This window comes from Anolis carolinensis, chromosome 4, assembly GCF_035594765.1.
Source record: "Anolis carolinensis isolate JA03-04 chromosome 4, rAnoCar3.1.pri, whole genome shotgun sequence".
In the NCBI taxonomy this organism is placed as follows: domain Eukaryota; kingdom Metazoa; phylum Chordata; class Lepidosauria; order Squamata; family Dactyloidae; genus Anolis; species Anolis carolinensis.
Window position 1 is genome coordinate 46,694,626 of NC_085844.1, and position 20,315 is coordinate 46,714,940.

At 41.2% G+C, this 20,315-nt stretch overlaps 1 protein-coding gene across 1 annotated transcript; it reads right to left on the reverse strand.

Annotated features, from left to right (window-relative positions):
- Positions 1-1,607: 1,607 nt before the first annotated feature.
- LOC100557636 (monoacylglycerol/Diacylglycerol O-acyltransferase) lies at positions 1,608-12,288 on the reverse strand. The gene is made up of 6 exons (XM_008116181.3): positions 11,605-12,288; positions 11,004-11,168; positions 9,793-9,986; positions 7,009-7,069; positions 6,679-6,815; positions 1,608-1,805 (listed from the first exon to the last, which is right to left on the reverse strand). Exons 1-6 carry the CDS (start codon positions 11,888-11,890, stop codon positions 1,701-1,703), a joined length of 948 nt encoding a protein of 315 aa, XP_008114388.2. The 5' UTR covers positions 11,891-12,288; the 3' UTR covers positions 1,608-1,700.
- Between the last annotated feature and the right edge of the window lie 8,027 nt (positions 12,289-20,315).

Below are 20,315 nucleotides of genomic sequence, written 5' to 3' on the forward strand. Positions count from 1 at the left end.
TTTTGTCTGCATGTGCTACAGTTACATACTGTTGTTAACGTTTCTGCTTTTATATTTTATTCTTGCTTATTTTATCTGTGCAGGGAAAAGGATGGATCATGCCCATATTACTCTCATTGCCACTACAGATGGCTGCAGAACTCCATGAGAGCTCCTGGCAGTCACAGGTACCCACATTGAAAGAAGTGAAGGCACCCAATGATTAGGGAGGGGAAGGGAATGAGCTTTTTCCTTTGGTCACATGGGTGCCTCTGCTTATGTCACCATAGGTATCCCCAATATCCAGGAGATGTCCAACAGCAATGAAAGGAGTCAGGGAAGGTCTTTGGTCAGGTTGGATGGTGTAGACTCTGTTGCCTGTGCTGGTCATACATGGAATGTGTAAACAACTTTGAGGTCTTTGTGGACAGTCTAGATCATTTGTGCACTGGCCCAGCCCTCAAATTCACCAGTGTAGACAAGTCCTAAGTTGTCCTGTAAAGCCCTATATGGCTTAGGTCCATCTCTCTCTCTGAACCTGATAGAAATCCACGATCATTTGGGTAAGAACAAAGTAGAGGCCTTTTTGGTGGCTGCTCCCAGACTTTGGAACTCCTTTCCAAGAGAAACCAGGATGGCCCCATCTCTGCTTACCTTTCACAGGCACATGAAGACATCAGGCATTTGGGGGATGATGAGGGAGGGGGGCTGTTGGGGAGGTTGTGGGTGGACTTTGGGGGGGATGATTAGATTTTAAATGTAATTTGTAATGTATTTTATTGTATTTTATTGTAATGCATTTTATTGTATTTTAACTGTGTTTAATTTTTTTTATCCCTGACACATTCTATTTTTTTTGTATTTGCCTAGTTTTTAAATTTTATGTGTCAAGTTGTTGTTAGCCACCTTGAGTCATAGAATCATAGAATAGTACAGTTGGAAGAGACCTCATGGGCCATCCAGTCCAACCCCCTGCCAAGAAGCAAGAAATCGCATTTGAAGCACCCCAGACAGATGGCCACCCAGCCTCTGCTTAAAAGCCTCCAAAGAAGGAGCCTCCACCACAGTCCGGGGCAAATAGTTCCATTGCCCAACAGTTCTCACAGTGAGGAAGTTCTTCCTGATGTTCAGGTGGAATTTCCTTTCCTGTAGTTTGAAGCCATTGTTCTGCGTCCTAGTCTCCAGGACAGCAGAAAACAAGCTTGCTCCCTCCTCCCTATGACTTCCCTTCACATATTTGTACATGACTATCATGTCTCCTCTCAGCCTTCTGCAGGCTAAACATGCCCAGTTCTCATAGGGCTTGTTCTCTAGACCCTTGATCATTTTAGTTGCCCTCCTCTGGACGCTTTCCAGCTTGTCAACATCTCCTTTCAATTGCGGTGCCCAGGTGTGGTTTGACCAAGGCAGAATAGAGGGGTAGCATGACTTCACTTTGGGAAGAAAGGAAGAACACAAATGAAGTAACCAAGCAAATAAATAATAAATCCTACTTTTGATATTCTAGGAGGTGAACTTGTTTGACACCCTTCCCTCCTCAGCTTCATCTAGAGGAGAAAAAAACTTCTGTGATTAGGCTTAGAAAAAATTTCAAATTTTCACAGTAATGAATAGAAACCGGAGAGTTGTTAAAACCAATGCCTTTAATTTATATTTGTACAGGAAATATTTGTGAGCCAACACTATAAGAAAGATCACATTAGTGTATTCTGTTATTCAGATTATTTGTTTTTGTGATGCACCTCAAAACGTTCCCAAAGGGCTCTCAGGATGCTTCCTGGTATTGTCTGATATTTGTCCCGTAAAGCTTCAACTGCCATTTTTGTCTGTTATGAGAAAAAGTTGAAAAACTGAAGATTTAGAATGAAATACATACACTTCTCATTCCCAAATTTGAAATAGTCACAATCAAAGTATGTAATCTCCTAGCTATGAAAGAGGCTATATGCTTTAAAAACATTGAACCTTTTCAATTGCCCTTCCTCACAAATTATCATTCTACTTCCCTGCAAAATATGACTGAGAAACCAGTCACCTGGAAAGAATGAATAACAAGGTTGCTGCTGCTCAGTTGCATAGTCGTTTCCGACTCTTCGTGACCTCATGGACCAGTCCACGCCAGAGCTCATATTGAACTCATATTCTACTTGCAAGCTTTGATGGGCAAATGACTGATGAATAGATCTAAAATGACACTCATTCCAGTATGGCTTTCCAGTTATAATATTGTTATTAATTGCCATCAAGTTGAGTCTGACGTAAGGAGACCTTATGAATACGACACCTCCAAGTTATCCTGTCATCGACAGCCGTACTTAGGTCTTGCAAATGCAGGGCTGTGGCTTTCATGTTAAGTCTATTCATCTACAATGTAATCTTCCTTTTTTTTCCCTACTGTCTTCTACTTTCCCAGTCTTCTTTGATAAGATAACCACCTCCTCTCAATTGGTCCATACTCTGCCACTCCTGGTATTTGGAAAGGATATAATAATGAAATTCAAAGCAGGTAACCTTTGATTGAAGGAACAGGAGTCATTAAAAGCTCTGTTATTATTTTGTGTGTTCACTTTGGAAAGGTCTTCCATTACAAATGCATTTTATCACCCTATCTCCTGCAATAAATTAGACCGATGGGGGCTGAAAACACATAGAAATGCATACACCGATTTGAACATAAAGACACCATAGTATGTGAGTTCTCCAGAGACAGTACAGAAGCCTTGAAAAAAAAAGGTAATGAAACTTCCTCATATATTTCACAAGCAAAATAGAATGTGCAGTTGTGGACAAAAGGGAGTACCAGAGCTGGCCCTAGGTATTTCTCAAGTGTAGGCGAACAGAATTTTGGCGCCCCCCCCAAACCAATCACTGAAAAATAAAAGCGTTGCATAAGCGAAAAAGTTGGATAATAAGGAGGGATTAAGGAAAAGCCTATTAAACATCAAATTACCAACATCATGTTTTACAAGAAATCAACAGAAAAAGCAGTCTCGACTGCGCCCCCATATGTTTTGCACCCGAAGCGACTGCTTAATTCGCCTCATTGTTGGACCGGCCCTGGGGAGTACTATAGTAATTTTAAGGAGGTGTGGAGTTCTTTTATTTTCATTTATTACTAGAATCTTGTGCTCCTCATAACAAATCATAGGTAAAATGGGAGGTCATGCAGGTGGGTCATTAAAATAGACCATTCCTCAAATTAGGAACACTTAATTTTAAAAATATATATACATCTGAAAAACCATGTGTAATGCTGGAGATTTCCTAATCTTGAAGAGAAGCCAATAATAATACGGAAGACCTACTGGATGTTCTTTCTGGGAGGAACAAAACAAGGAGTTATGACAACCACCCACTTGCTCTGGGCTAAATGCATGTGGCGGGGGAGAAGATTTATAATCATATTTAAAAGGGAAGCTTAAAACTGGCTTAAGGATATAAAGTTGTGAAACTTTTGCCTCTGTTGCACTATGCCTGGGACATTTCCTAACCATGGCCAGTCTTACAGTGGCCAATTTTATAACACCTGAAGAAGTGGGAGGACAGTTGGTCCATGGAAGGACAAATAATTTTATAATTTATATAGATAGTTAAGAATTTGAAGCATCCAGTTTTTCTTTCTTCCTCTTCCAGTGTCCCCTTTATCCCTCTACCACAATACACTCAATGTGCACTTCAGTATTCCATGCATACTGGAAGATCATTGTTCCATTTCAGAATAATCCAGCTCAGAGGGGGTTAATCTTTTTTTGATTTTTACTTTGCACACATAGATAATTTTAAGTTCTGAGGAACTCCACTTTCAAAAGGGAATTGATTTATTTATTGTTGAAGCAGAATCCATGCTGGATGTTACTTCTATAATAATAATAATAATAATAATAATAATAATAATAATAATAATAATATCAAACATCTAAGAAATCTCACAAAATTTCACATCTGATATACATGGATGACCTGAAGCTGTATGGGAAAACGGAAACTGAAATCCAGTCTCTGACCAACACTGTCCGAATTTTTAGCACTGATATCAGCATGGAGTTTGGTTTGGACAAATGTTCGACAGTGGCATTGAAGAAAGGAAAAATCATTGAAAGTGAGGGCATAAATATGCCTAATGGCCAAACAATAAAGTGTCACCAGTCAGAGGCCTATAAATATCTGGGCATACTACAGCTAGACAACATCAAGCATGAACATGTGAAAACTTTGGTCAGCAAAGAATACACACAAGGGTCAGAAAAATTCTCAAAAGCAAGCTCAATGGAGGCAACACCATCAAGGCCATAAACACCTGGGCCATACCTGTCATAAGATATACTGCTGGCATTATAAACTGGACTCAGGCGGAACTGGACAATTTGGACAGAAAAACAAGAAAACTCATGACCATTCACTGCACCCCTGCAGTGATGTTGACCGGCTATATCTGCCTAGATCAGGGGGCAGAGGACTCTTACAAGTCAAACAAGCAGTCAAAGAAGAAGAACATGCCCTGGCAGAATATGTAAAGCAAAGTGAAGAACCTGCTTTGATTGAAGTCAAAAATCAGAAACTCCTCAAAGCACAGCAGACAAAAAACCAGTACAAGAAAACCACACTACAAACTAGAGCTGACAACTGGCACAACAAAACATTGCATGGGAAGTTCCTTGACAAAATTGAAGGAAAAGCTGATAAGGAGAAGACCTGGCTCTGGCTCACAAATGGGACCCTGAAGAAGGAGACAGAAAGCCTGATCCTTGCAGCCCAGGAGCAAGCCATCAGAACAAATGCAATTAAGGCCAAGATCGAAAAATCAGCTGATGACCTAAAATGCAAACTGTGCAAGGAAGCTGACGGAACTACTGATCATCTCCTCAGCTGCTGTAAGAAAATCGCACAGACAGACTACAAACAGAGGGACAACTATGTGGCCCAAATGATTCATTGGGACTTATGCCTCAAGTACCACCTCCCAGCAGCAAAGAACTGGTGGGATCACAAACCTGCAAAGGTTGTGGAAAATGAACACGCAAAGATACTGTGGGACTTCCGAATCCAGACTGACAAAGTTCTGGAACACAACACACCAGACATCACAGTTGTGGAAAAGAAAAAGGTTTGGATCATTGATGTTGCCATCCCAGGTGACAGTCGCATTGACGAAAAACAACAGGAAAAACTCAGCCGCTATCAGGACCTCAAGATTGAAAGACTATGGCAGAAACCAGTGCAGGTGGTCCCGGTGGTGATTGGCACATTGGGTGCCATGCCAAAAGATCTCAGCCGGCATTTGGAAACAATAGACATTGACAAAATCACAATCTGCCAACTGCAAAAGGCCACCCTACTGGGATCTACACGCATCATCCGAAAATACATCACACAGTCCTAGGCACTTGGGAAGTGTTCGACTTGTGATTTTGTGATACGAAATCCAGCATATCTATCTTGTTTGCTGTGTCATAATAAAATAATAAAAATAACCATAATCATCATATTTATTCCCCACTTTATCTCTCCTGAAGGAGACTCAAAGTGGCTTCACATAAGAGCACTAGCATACAATTTAACATATACAAATATGCAAACATCAAAACGGAATTAAATATAAACAGTATTAAAAATTCACAGATAAAAATCATTAAAACAAAATCAAAGTTAAAAACGACAGGATCCCCTGATTAGGTGTTCAAAGCCATCATCTTTAAAAGCCTGTCTGAACAAAGAGGTTTTAGCCTGCTACCAGAAGTACAACAGGGAGGAGGCCATTCTGTCTTCCCTGGGCAGGGAGTTCCAGAGACAAGGGGCAGCCACTGAAAAGGAAGGCCTGCTCTCTCGTTCCCACCAAACGAGCTTGAGGTGGAGGTGGGACCAAGAGAAGGGCCTCTCCTGAAGATTTCAGGGCCTGGGCAGGTTCATACAAAGGGATGCGTTCGGCCAATTAGCCTGGACATGAACCATCTATGGCTTTAAAGATCATAACCAGCATTCTGAATTGTGCCCCAGAAACAGACTGGCAACCAAAGGTGATTTCTGCTCCCTGCAACCAGCTTCAGTTAGCAATCTGGCTGCAGCTCTTTGGATCAGTTGAAGTTTCCAAGCACTCTTCAGAGGCAGTCCCACTTAGAGCGTGCTTCAGCACTAGCCTTTGCCTAGCCGTTCATAGTTGCCCATGTCCATTCTGAAATTCTGGCTATTGGTATTTTGAACCCTCTGATGGAGCAGATTGAAACCGGATTTAAATTTTTGTGGTTTTAGCAGGATTGTATGTTTTTGTTTTATGATGTTTGAATTTGTTGTATGGTCTGCTTTTGGCAACTGAATGTTTTGCCTTGTTGGAAACCTCCCTGAATCCTCTAGGGGAGATAGGGCTGTATATAAATAAAGTTTTATTAATATTATTATTACAGTAATCCAGATGGGATGTAACTGAGGCATGCACCACTGTAGCCAGATCTGGCAGTAGATTTACCTATCTTCCACGTCCCTGTGCTTGTAGGAAGATTTCTCTTTAATTTGTGATAATTTGCAAGTTGTTGTCAAAATCAAGGGCATACAGTGTTTGTTAAATATGTATGATAAATGAAGAAATCATTAATATCAAACTCAGTATGTTTTGAACTTCCTTAAAGTTTTCACAAATCTCTCTAATAGAACTGATCACTGTCATATCTGAATATATAATTAAACATTTGACACTGAAATACTTACTTTTTCTGCTAGTTCCTCAGCAGTTACATTGGGATCATATGGAATTGGTTGCCCAATATGTGTTCGCAGTTTGACTGGAATTAGTCCATATAGTGGAAAGCCAGCCCAAGTACGTTCATAAAGCCATCTCGTTAGCCCTGTGCATGATATCAAGATAAGTATGGGATATATAAATTGGATCTATAACAATACTTGCATCTGAATTTATGTAATTTTAACTCTGACTTACATTCTAATGTATTCCAACATTGCTCTCTCTTACATGGGCCTATATATACACTTGAAAGAGGAAAATTCCTTATTTTTAAACAAATACAGAATGTGACTTACATGTATTTCCATATGTTCTGTATCCTTCTCTTATATTCTGTGTAAAAATTGGGATAATAGGCTAACAGAAACCAAAAAGAGATGTTAGAACAAGGACATTGTTAAATGAGAGATACTTGAAAAAGATGTAAAGAAACACATCAACTGTAAGTTTGGAGAGATGGTGATTAGTTTTTTTCATAGGCGTGAAGAAATTAAAAGTGCCTATTTCTTTCTTAATAGCCACTCTGAAGAAAATCCCTTCTCTGAAACTGTCTTTTGCACCAAAATTGGTGAATTTGTGGGTATGTATCAAAGGTGTCAGGTTATTTCACATATAAATGAAACCAGTGTGTCTCTAATGAAGAATTCATCAAATCATAAATCATGAACTCATATGGCTGGGAGATATCACAAGGACCATCTAACCCTTTGCAATGTAGAAACACACAATCAAAACACAGTCTCTGTTTTAAAACTTCCAAAGAAGGAGATTCCACTGCACTCCGAGGCATCATATTCCATCGTCCAACAGCTCTTACCATCAAGAAGTTGTTCCTAATGCTTGGGTGCATTACTTTATATTCTAGTCTCTGGAGCAGCAACCCCCCCCCCCCAAAACCCCAAAAAACTAAACACTAACAAGCTAGCCCCCTCCTCAGTATGTCACCCTTTCAAATATTTATGGCTATCATGTTCCATCTGTTGTCTTATTTTTTCAACCACTTTCATAGTGTCTCAGCTTCCCTCTTCTACTCCCACTTTCCCTTTTTGTTCTCCTTCAACGGAAGCAAGCAGAGTTGAATGCGCAAAAGTAGTCTGTAGGAGAAAGCGGAGAGGCATTCCTTCGTTGTAGGTTTAGGTCAAAGCAAACTTACTCCTAATTTGCGTGTTCTTTCTCATTAATAACCTTTGCCATTCTGACCACCCTCTGATACATATTCTGTATTTTAACCATGAAATGTGCATGTCCATGGTAAAAAGAAGGCCTGTAAGAGTGTCTCTTCATTGCAGAATATTGTTAGCTTTATCAAAATTATTCTATTGTTGTCTCACTCTCTCAAACCAAGGCTTGTATGTGTTAACTGCTAGTAGAATCAATGTATGTACTAGGGCTGTGCAATCAAGAAAAATGTTTCAAAAGTCATTACAAAATTAGGGGTTGCAGGTGTTTTGCTTCTTAAGTGTTTCTAAAGTATAATCAGTAAAAATTTCATTACTATGATGAGAGTAACTAAATTTCGTTATAGCAAGTGGGGAAACTTCAGGGACTCTTTTCTCCCTCATGTTTACAGCTACTGGGGGTGAAACGTGCTACAATGGTAGAACACATTCACCACTCTTAGCCCATCAAGTTTCAGAACGCTTCACTTATCTACAAAGTTTTAAAGAATTTTCAAAGTTTTTATAAACAACATTAAATTTTTTTACAAGAGCTAACTTTCTATGCGATGACAGAAGATAACAGGGGATCATTCTCTCCAACTTTCTGAAATACTCATGCATCTACTAATTTTAGGGAATTTTTCTAAGTTTTGACAAAAACATTTTTAAAGCCACAACAGCTATCTCATTGAATGTCTCCCATATTAACAAATAGAACTTCCACTTAGGGATTTCTTCCCAGCCCAGCACAGAGATTTACTTACTAGAAGTATCAGTCAGTCCTCCTCTTTGCAGATTAAACAATTTATTGGAACTCTGGCTGTCTGCTGCTACAGAGGAACAAATCTCTCCCCACTTGCTATAATGAAATTTTGTTACTCTCATCATAGTAATGAAATTTTTACTAATTATACTTAAGAAACGTTTAAGGGGCTTTCTGATGCAGAACAGAATTCTGGGAAATGTAGTTTAGGGCAGAGCATTTTGAATTCTCTGGCATAGGGAATTCTGCTTTCACTCTGCTATTTCCCTCTCCTAATGGTGAGAGGCTATTAATTTAAAGAGGAAGGGCGGCCTTTTTTTGGCTTTGCTTTGCTTCTTTGTGCTGAAAATGAAACTGACTTTCGGAAGCTTCTGAGATTTACAAAATTCAAACAAAAAAGTATTGGATAAGTTTTGATTCTTATGTTTTTGGCATGGGCCATGCCCCCTGGTGGCTCAGCGGGTTAAACTGCTGAGCTGCTGAACTTGCTGACCGAAAGGTTGGCGGTTTGAATCCGGGGAGCAGAGTGAGCTTCTGCTGTTAAGCCCAGCTTCTGCCAAACTAGCAGTTTGAAAACATGAAAATGTGAATAGATCAATAGGTACTGCTTCTGCGGGAAGGTAATAGAGCTCCATGCTAGCTACATGACCTAGGAGATGTCTACGGACAACACCAGCTCTTCGGCTTAGAAATGATAAGCACCACCCCACGGAGTTGGACATGACTAGACTTAATGTTAAAGAAAACCTTTACCTTTACCTTTTTATGCCTGCACATCGGATATTGCATCGTAAGTACGAATTTAACAAATTTGATACAACTTACAATGACTAATGACGAACCCCTAGTATGAACTGTCCACATTATGTATGTCCCTAAATTTTTGTAGCACTTTCTACCTCTTGAAATCAACATGACAGATGAAGTATTGGCATCTTCTATGAGTTTTTAATGAAGAATTAGAAATATTAAAATAAGTATGAATCAAAACACATTTTCCCTTCTATGAAAAAGGTCATTGATTCTGATATTTTACATAAATACCTATTAAATAAACAAAAACAATGCATTGAATTTAAGTGTTTGCAAGAAATCATATAGAATTAGAAGAATATAGAAAAGGGGGGAAGGGTGACAATGACAAATGGACTGCTCACCACTTTTGCTACTATGGCTACGTGAGCAAATCCTTTTCGTTCTCCCCACAGAAGCTTGTAAGTATTGTCTCCATAATTCTGCTCTCGAAGTCCACCAGGTGCAATGCCCAGTAAGTGTCCTTGCTTCAGAAGAGCCACACATTCCTCTCTTGTAAAATCAGAACACCGATTTACGCGCAAATATTGTTTCACGCCTAGAAAAAATGGGACAAAGAGATAACTGCTTCATTCTGGTTAAAGATTAAGGCAAAATACAGATAATGTAGAATTCAAAAGGTACATAATAAAACAAAAAGTTTAAGTGTTTATTCAGAATGTTGAGATGATTTTATGCCTGTTCTTTACTCTCCCTGTACCATTTGATGCTAGTAGTCTTAGATTGTGGAGTTTATTGACATTGTTCATTTAATGCAGGTCTTATATTTGGGATTTCTCCATATGTATGTACTTAATCAGCAGGGAGTAGGGAGCAGCAATATCCTGGACTGTTCCCAGAGGTGCCTGAACCACAGTAGCGGTGAGGAAGTCTATATCGTCCAGGTAGCTTGTGGCTTCTCAGTCACTTTGAATGAATCCTTGGTCCCTGGTTTCTAATCTAGGGTAACCTCAGCATTACTTCCTGCTGATAATTGTAATAATCTATTTCCTTCACTGTGTAGAAGACATTTTGATTTTTTATCAAGGTAAAAGGTAAAGGCTTCTCCCTGACATTAAGTCTAGTCATGTCCAACTCTGGGGGTTGGTGCTCACCTCCATTTCTAAGCTGAAGAGCCATCATTGTCTGTAGACACCTCCAAGGTCATGTGGCTGGCATGACTGCATGGAGCGCAATTACCTTCCCGTCGGATCAGTACCTATTGATCAACTCACATTTTCATATTTTTGAACTGCTAGCTTCTACCAACTGCTCCCTGGATTTGAACCGCCGACCAGCAATTTCAGCAGCTCAGCGGTTTAACCCACTGCGCCATCAGGGGCTCCGCTGTTTTATATCTAACATAAATTTCTCTACCATGGGTAGTTTGCGGGCTGGTGATGCTGATTTTGTTTTTAAATGGTATTATTTTGAAGTAAAATATTTCAGATAACAGTTACATGGAATCATGGGAGTAGTATGTTTATAAGTTCAAATTGCATTAATTCTAAAGTGTAAGTGTGGCCTAAGTCTGTTTCCTCAGATTCAGAATCAGTTACAAGATCTGGTCTTTTACCTGGCAGATGCATAAGGGCATGAGCTATCACAGAATAGCAGAATCTCCCCGTGATTCTATAGATTTCAAACACAAAGAAGTAATAATCCACAGTAGCGGCTCCATGATAATAAACAAGAACGGCTGGCCCTTTTGGAAGATTTTCTATTCCACAAATCTCATAACCTGTCAGTGGAACAACATATAAAGGTGTTATCGTTTTTTGTTTTTTTTCATATTTGTCCAGATCTCAAGTTCTTTATCTCTCAACAGAGTAGAAGGCAATACTATAAGGAAAACAATGTCTCAGATTATTAACTAAACATTAAATATATGTTTGACATTACTTTAACTTCCATGAAGTTGTAGTTTGGTGGGGCAGCACTTTTTGGCAGAGAAAGCTAAAGCTCTTTTATGACTTCCAGGATTCCATAGCATTGAGCCATGAAAGTTAAAGCGATGTCAAACTGCAATACTTCTACAGTGTAGATGCATCCCTAGTGACATTTGAACCCAATTATTAACAATGAGGAGCAGTATCTCAATGGGAGATGGAATATTGCATCAGAAGGACTATTGGAAATTCAATTGTTATGAGACAACATGAAGAAATCCTGCTTACCATGCAATATTTTTCCTAGCACACCTGAGACAATTGCCAGTATTCGCTTTGGTTTGTCCCATAACTTGCTATTGCCATCTTCTGGGAGATTACCAATCTTACTATAAATAAAATAGAATGCACTGCTCATGTAGTTAAAGGAGAATATAAAAATAATAGGATAATATAATATTATCAGAATTGTTAGCATTATCAAGGGATACATCATGAAGTTTAGCTGTCCTCCTAAAAGGGAGACCAGCCAAGTGTTAGATTCTTGCCCTAAAGTAGGGTTTTCTGCTGTCATCTTTGGTATGAAAGCTGAACCAAATAAAGTTGTGTCCACAAAGAAATGATTTCTTCACTTTTCACTCTGGAGGGAAAAAAAGAAAACACACATTTGATTGACTAGAATTTCAATCTTAATTAAAAAGTCTAGGAGAAGGTTGTATAGTTTCTCCTGTTCATCCCGTGGAAATAAACTCACCATCACAAGGAGTCTAAACTGCCCTGGGATGATCTATTTAAATCTGCTCTGATATGGAAGATCTGTGGTTAGCACTGGGGACATGTGGCCTTCCATATCTCATTGGACTATAATTCCCATCTATCCTAAACAGCCAAACATCCTAGCCAATGGTGAAGAATGCTGAGGGTTGCAGTCTGACAACATCTGGAGGGCCATATGATTTCTATTGGATGAAAAAGTCATCAAATCAGCATCTACTGAAGACTACACCTTATTGGCCTAAGATTTCTAAATCAAAGGCTTTGTACCAGGGATGCCTATTTATGATGGGATCTTTCTTTCCCTTGTTTCCCAAAGAGATCACAGAAACACCCAGCTAGGGCTATCACCTTGCAAGAGGATCCTCGATTTCAGAGTCAAGCTACAGGTTACTGTACACTCCAAGGTGGTGTGAGTAATATTTATGGCAGACAAGTGCATCCACCAGTGCACTTGGAATTCAAGTTGTTGCACCCTGCCTTCCTGACTTAATTTATTTTAATAAACCATATTTCAAAATTTGGGCTTCCTTGGATAATTGTTGGAATAAGGCAATTAGACTGGTGCCTTTGGCAGTTCTCATGTCTCAAGGATTTATCAGCATGTAATGGCACGTCTGCACAGAATTCAGGCTTTGTTAGTTTACAAGTACTCACTGAACGTATACGATGTTATCCTGTCTATATTTCTTCTCAGTTCTGTAGTTAGCTTAAATCTTTTTTTAAAGCTGTCCTCATATGTGACCAGCTTGGACAGTAGGGAAAATCCAGCCCAATTCTAGTGTTCTCATGCTCCACAGTTATAGCACTGTTTGCACTGTTACCCATATTATTTCTTGCTATGAAATTCTGTGAGAGGTATTTCAGATTCTCAGCCAGAAAACTCTAGTGCCTCACCAAATTACAAAGACCAAGACTCCATAGAAAGAACCATCGGAGGAATATAATGCTATAATTATGTACTGTGAAAAGACTCCAGATTTTTTCCTGTTTCCTGTAAAGGAGAATGTTCCTTGTACATGTGAAGTACTAAAAGTTTAAAATAACAGTATTTGCAGGAGGGAAATGCATCTTTCCCTGATCATCCCTTTTGAGCAAAAATGCTTTCACTATCATATCAAAGTTTTAAAAATGTCACAAATATATAGATGTTACAAATATATACTCAATGGTCTTCTTAAAATGCACCAATCCTCTCATTAAAAAGGAACAGAAAAATAGAAATTCTCCCAACCTATTCACCCTTCCATATCCTTTCCCATTACCTTTTTCTTTTGGGAGATGGCTGGAGACTTTGCTTGTGATTTCTGATTAGTTCAGATCTTGTGAACCTTTAAAAAGTTATCCTGTCAGCTGCAGTGGGTGGAGTTAATATCATAAACTAGGTGAGCTAGTATTTTGTTACGATGGGGCAAGCAAAATATAATGAACCTGGATAAAATTACAGAAATTACCATTTCTGATTTTCTGCTTTCTGCCTTGTTAATTTTTTTGACTGAGGGCCCATACTGATAATACTTTTATTCCAGGAGCTCCTGGTTTAAAATGGAGGGTAGCCTCCAGTAAGAGGATTTGTTCAAGACAAAGCAGGAAAAACCTACTTTATCCCAAATTAATTAGCCAATTATACCCATGCCTTTGTGAAAGGCCCGGGTCTGATGGGCTATGGGCCCTGTATGGACAGTCCCACGTGGAGTCCTGGGACTTCCCTGGGGACTGGCCATACATCCATCTCACACTTTCTGGGCTCCTGGAGTCCAGAGAGGGGAGATGGCCCCCATCCCCTCACCCAAATCCCCAGAAAATCCTTTAAAAAAAGAAAATAACTACCTGGCCACCATTAGGGCTTTCAGAATACTTTCTGGAATGCACCAATTATGTGCGAGGAAGCGAGGGTGGGCAAAATTGCTCCTGCCTCCCCCCGCCCCCCAGCATCCTTGCACATAATTGGTACATTCCAGGAAGTGTGCTGCAAGGTATAATGTTGGCCCAGTAAGTTATTTTCTTTTTAAAAGGCTTTTTTTGGGAGGGGGGGTTCTTTTGTAGGTGTGTGTTCTGCTGGAAGGCCCAGCATGGCATCTGGACACCTCCAGGAAAGTGCGGATGTTGGGAGTAGGTGCCTGGACTTCAACTCAGGCGCAGTCATATTTAAGAAACCTGAATGTGCTCATGCTAAAGCACTGTCTGAAACCACCCTGAGTCTCAATATCACTCCTTGAAGTTTTATTGCAGTTGTAGCATTTTATTATTATAATATTTTTAAGGCAGGATCCAGTTATTATACTGTGCTTATAACTTAGCTCTGTGTACTTTGTAGCTAGTGCTACCTTCTTCCATTCACTAGATGGCACAATAAACCAATTTACAGGTGATAACCAGACATAGCTCTCTCACACTAAACACTTTAGGCAATCCCTAGTTGTCCGAAGGAACTCCTGGTGGCACAGTGGGTTAAACCGCTAAGCTGCTGAACTTGCTGACTGAAAGGTCGGGGGTTCGAATCCGGGGAGCGGAGTAAGCTCCTGCTGTTAGGCCCAGCTTCTGCCAACCTAGCAGTTTGAATACATGCAAATGTGAGAAGATCAAGAGGTACCACTCCATCGGGAAGGTAACAGTGCTCCATGCAGTCATGTCAGCCACGTGACCTTGGAGGTATCTACAAACAGTGCTAGCTCTTTGGCTTAGAAATGGAGGTGAGCACCAATCCCCTGAGTTGGACACGACTAGACTTAATGTCAGGGGAAAACCTTTACTTTTACCTAGTTGTCCAAGTATGATGGCCTTCCAAGTATAGTGTCTTGGCAGTGGGTATGCAGGTGACTGTAGAGCCCTATTCTTGATCTGCATGCTCTTCCACAATGAGCACATCGGTTTCCAGGTGGAAGGAGGTCCCGGTCAGGGTTGGCTTAACACACTTTCCACTTCTCACATTTCTCCCTTTTGTCCTCCATTCTGTCTCTTCAAATTCCGCAGCACTTCTGGTTACAGCTGACCTCCAGCTAGAGCGCTCAAGTTCCAGGGCTTTCCAGTTCTCGGTATCAATGCCACAGTTTTTAAGGTTATCTTTAAGCCCATATTGAAATCTTTTTTTCTGTCCACCAACATTCTGTTTCCCGTTCTTGAGTTGGAGTAGAGAAACTGCTTTGGGAGATGGTCAACGGACATTTGGACAATGTGGCTAGTCCAGCGGAGTTGATGCCTTAGGACCATCGCTTCAGTGCTAATGGTCTTTGCTTCCTCCAGCATGCTGGCATTTGTTTGCCTATCTTCCCAAGAGATTTGTAGGATTTTTCAGAGGCAATGCTGATGGAATCCTTCCAGGAGTTGAGGGTGACGTCTCTAGACAGTCCACGTTTTCCAGGCGTTTAACAGGGTTGGGAGGACAATAGCTTTATAAACAAGTCAGCAGGGCCTCGCCCGAAGACCTTAAATTTTGAAGTGGGTCATAGCAGGAGACATGTTCGGACAAGTAAGCTGGGCCGGAACTGTTTAGAGCTTTATAGGTTAACGCCAGCACCTTGAATTGTGCTCGGTAGCTAATTGGCAGCCAGTGGAGCTGGCATAACAGAGGAGCAGTACGCTCCCTGTATGCTGCTCCGGTTATTAACCTGGCAGCCTCCTGTTGGACTAATTGGAGCTTCTGAACAGTCTTCAAAGGCAGCCCCACATAGAGCGCGTTGCAGTCGTCTAATCGGGATGTAACAAGAGTGTGGACAACCGTGGCCAAGTCCAGCTTTTCAAGGTACGGGTGCAGCTGGCGCACAAGTTTTAACTGTGCGAAGGCTCCCCTAGCCACCGCCGATACCTGGGGCTCCAGGCTCAACGATGAGTCTAGGATCACCCCAGACTGCGAACCTGTGCCTTCAGGGGGAGTGTGACCCCTTCCAGCACAGGCTGTAACTCTATACCCTGTTCGGCTTTACGACTGACGAGGAGGACCTCTGTCTTGTCTGGATTCAATTTCAATTTGTTGGCCCTCATCCAGACCGACACAGCGGCCAAGCACTGGACAGCCTCCTTAGTGACAGGTGGGAAAGAGTGACAGAGCTGGACATCATCTGCATAGAGATGACACCGCACCCCGAAACTCCTGATGATCTCTCCCAGCGGCTTCATGTAAATATTAAACAACACGGGGGACAGTACAGAATCCTGCAGGACCCCACAAGTCAACAGTTGTGGGGCCGAGCAGGCGTCCCTCAGTGACATCATCTGGGACTGACCCTCCAGGAATGAGTGGAGCCACTGCAAAACAGTACCTCCAAGACCCATCCTCACGAGGCATCCCAGAAGGATATCGTGGTCAACGGTATCGAAGGCCGCTGTGAGGTCCAGCAGAACCAGCAGGGACACACTCCCCCTGTCCAGTTCCAGGCGAAGATCATCGACTAAGGTGACCAAGGCTGTCTCGGTACCATGCCCCGGCCTAAAGCCAAACTGTGCCGGATACGTTTTGGGTCCTCCAGGTGTTTTGGACTTCAACTGCCCAAATTCCTAACAGCTTCAGGCCTCTTCCTCCCCCCCCCCGGGCTTGCGGCTTTTAGGAATTGTGGGAGTTGAAGTCCAAAACACCTGGATGGCCCAAGTTTGCCCATGCCTGGTTTGCCCATGCTTGGTTTGCCCAGATGTTCTCCCTACTGCAAAAACTGAGGACAGGGACCTTTCACAAGGAAGAGCTGCTGCCTCTCCACCTCCTTCCCCTGGGTTTCAGGGGTGGGTGTGTCCATGCCTGGTGAAGAGAGAGACGACCTGGAGTGGCACCCTTTCCTCCTCACCCGGATAGAGATGCAAAGGAGGCCGAGAGAGAAAACAAACAGAGCAACGTGCCGACTCCCCTTGCGCCTTTCAGTCCTACCTTGGGACCTGAACTCCCAGAAGCCTTAGCCAGTGTGTCCAAGGGACAGGAATTCTGGGAAACGAAGTCCAAACCACAGGACCACCACAAACACAGCTCAATGTTATGGGATCCTTGGATCAGTGTGTGTGTGTGTGTGTGTATGTATATGTGTGTGTGTGTGTGTGTGTGTGTGTGTGTGTGTGTGTGTATATATATATATATATATATATATATATATATATATATAATGATGCAATCCTTAGGACCTTGAATTATGGCAGGCAAGGATTTAGCTGGGGCTGAAAGGGGAACTCTTATCCAGGTATTTCCTGCAGTGATATAGTTTCCTAAGTCATTCAGAACTCCATGGCTCAGCTTCTCTCCCCTCGTAACGGTTGGTTAGTGCGTTATTTTCCCCTTGCACGTGTGTGTGTGTGTGTGTGTGTGAGATTAACTCACACACTGTCGTGTCGTTTTGGTTTTAGGTTTTTTTTTTTTAAAAAAAAATTATATATATAAACCTCATATATAAACCTCACTTGCCTGGTTTCCAACAGACCTCGCAACCTCTGAGGATGCCTGTCATAGATGTGGGCAAAACGTCAGGAGCTAATGCTTCTGGAACATGGCCATAGAGCCTGGAAAACTCACAGCAACTTAATATTCATGATTTGGCAATCCTTGGTTCTACACTTGTGGATTTGGCTACACACTTTAAAGGGCAAAAACTTTTATGTTATGGCCTTTACATGCAATTTATAATTGTTCACACAAACACTATCCATCGATTTGCCACTGTAAAATTTTAAAATGCAATGGGTTTCTGTGTCAAAATGTTTGCCCATGCCTGGGAAGTTGTATTTCATATATGCAGGCCAATTAAAGGACTAGTAAAATTGAACCTCTTTTCATTGAGTTTAATGTGGGCATCAGAAAAGTTGCTTATGCTTCTTACCATGGTGTTTTGTAGTTGCCTCCTGTGAGCAAACCGCTGCAACAATGAGCTGCTGTCCTGGTGAAATGAATCCTCTGGACTAAAGATAAATCACTGCTAAAATCACAAATAAATGGGTTTAAGAACAAGTCAAGCCTGATCTCTCACATGCAACTCACGCTGTCAAATTCCTGTGAAGTTTAAAGATGATTGTTTTGCTGTGTTGAGACAAAATTTCAAAACTGTGCAAAGATATGTGTAATTCTGACTTTTTTCTTCTTCCAGTCTATACTTCTTGAGTGTTTGGAAACTCCAAATTCAATACATTAATGAATTTCAGGTCCTTGGCCAAGACATAGAGGTTGGATGTAAAATGATAAAATTATAATCTGTGCTTTAAGAATCTTTAGCTTTCTACCCACAGTCCCTAGCAATATATTGAAGGCCATGTCTTGTAGTACCATTTGTTCAAACATTAATCAGAAGGAAGGGATAATAGTAGATGAGCCCGATGACTATCCTTAGTCAATCTCTGTTATGTTATGGATCTTCACCCCTGGGAAACACAATATGGGACATCTCATTAGGCTCTCACACCCATTTCTGTTCCTCTGAACATGGAATCACATATCATTGGCAAATGTATTTTCTTCCTCTCTGGAGCCCTTTCATACATACAGCCTTCCAAGAATATCTTCATGCCTTCTTTCGAATGGTTCTTGTTCCTGCACCTTTGCTTCATAATCACCAATCATAGAGAGTTGGAAATTAATTTTTATATCCAAAGTTTATTTATTTTTATTATTTTCCCCCATATTTATTCCTTGCCTTTCTCAACCCCATAGGGGACTCAAGGCAGCTTACATATATAGGCAGCATTTTGATGCCAAAAACACACATAATAAGAACATATACATTAAAACAATAATTAAAAACATAGACAACCTTAAAATCACTAATTTAAACCACGCAATCCAATATCATAGTCCACGGCTGTTTCAATTTGCCATTGCACTATTCCATAATTTTTCTGTTGCACTGATAGATTACTCACTGAATGGCTGGTCACACATCTATGTCCTTAACCTTTTCCTAAAGATTAGGAGGGAGCAGGCTGATCTAATTTCACCCAGGAGGGAGTTCAGTAGCCGAGGGGCCACAACTGAGAAGGCCCCACTGACTGCACATGCAAAGGAGGAGGGACTAGAGCAGGGCCTCCCCAGAAGATCTTCACCTCCTAGCTGGCTCATACAGGTAAACAGGGCTGGAACCATTTAGGGCTTTATAGGTTAAAGCCAGTACTTTGAATTGTGCTTGGTAGAAGACTGGCAGCCAGTGGAGCTGATGCAACAAGAGGGATGCCCTCTCTTTGTATGCCGCTCTACTTGAAGCTTCCTAACAGTCTTCAAAGGCAACCCCACGTAGAGTGTGTTGCAGTAGTCTATTTGGGGTGTAACCAGAGTGTGGACTACTGTGGCCCAGTCAGACTTCCCAAGGTATGGGTGCAACAGGCGCACAAGTTTTAATTGTGCAACACATCTCAAAGCGTTCCCCCAAAGCACTTAGTATGCTGCCTGGTATTTTCTGGTGTTTGTCTCGCAAAGTCTCAATCACAGTTTTTGTCTGTTACATGGAAAATAAGAGAAACACAAAACACCTATATAGGTTTAGTATCACAGACATTAGAATTTAGATTCTGAAGATGGAGATGATATAGAATTTAGGGATGCCATTTTTCACTAATCTTCAGAGAAAACAGGTAATTTAAGCAATTTCTCTTCCAACTGTGTGCCATTTTACAGACTACTTGCAATCTGTAACTTGTTCTGCATTTAATTTATACCCAGTTTTGTACAGAAAATAATATTTTCTGTGCAGGAAATGGGTACGCAAAACCATGGTAAGTATCACTTAAATATATAAAGCAAGACATTAGAGAATGAGGCACTGCTTCACAATTCTAGAAAAAACATGCACCACTCACATAATGTTACGAGTCAGACACCAGCAAATGTAAATAACTCAGTTTATTGCAAAACAACACAAAAGAGCCCAGGAAACAACCAAAAAAGGGCTCAAAACACTTTCTCTTCAGTGTGAAATAACAATGTCCAAAAAGAACTCAACAAACCCAAACTCAGGATATAATCCGGATTATCCTGGGAAATAATCCGGATTAAAACAGACTAAGCCGAAACGGCTGGAAACTCGCTCCACCTACTCGATGGAGCTTAATAAACACAGGAAAACTACCAGCAACTACCCACAGTGACCAGCAGCTACACTAAGCCCCAAAACGTTGTTGAAGCCAGACCGTGTCGTAAAGGAGAAGCCACAGCCACCACAACCGGTCCACGTCATTGGGGAGAAGTCACAGGCGTTGAGTTCCAGTCCGCGTCATTAGGGAGAAGCCACAGGTGTCGAGTTCCAGTCCGCTTGTTAGGGAGAAGTCAC

Excerpts from the sequence above, each read along its gene's own strand:
- LOC100557636 (XM_008116181.3), bottom strand. The coding sequence starts at position 11,890 with ATGACAGCAGAAAACCCTACTTTAGGGCAAGAATCTAACACTTGGCTG. Across the intron at positions 9,987-11,003 it reads TGCCCTTATGCATCTGCCAG|GCGTGAAACAATATTTGCGC; the intron begins GTAAAAGACCAG and ends CATTTTTTCTAG. Across the intron at positions 7,070-9,792 it reads TAGCCATAGTAGCAAAAGTG|CCTATTATCCCAATTTTTAC; the intron begins GTGAGCAGTCCA and ends GGTTTCTGTTAG.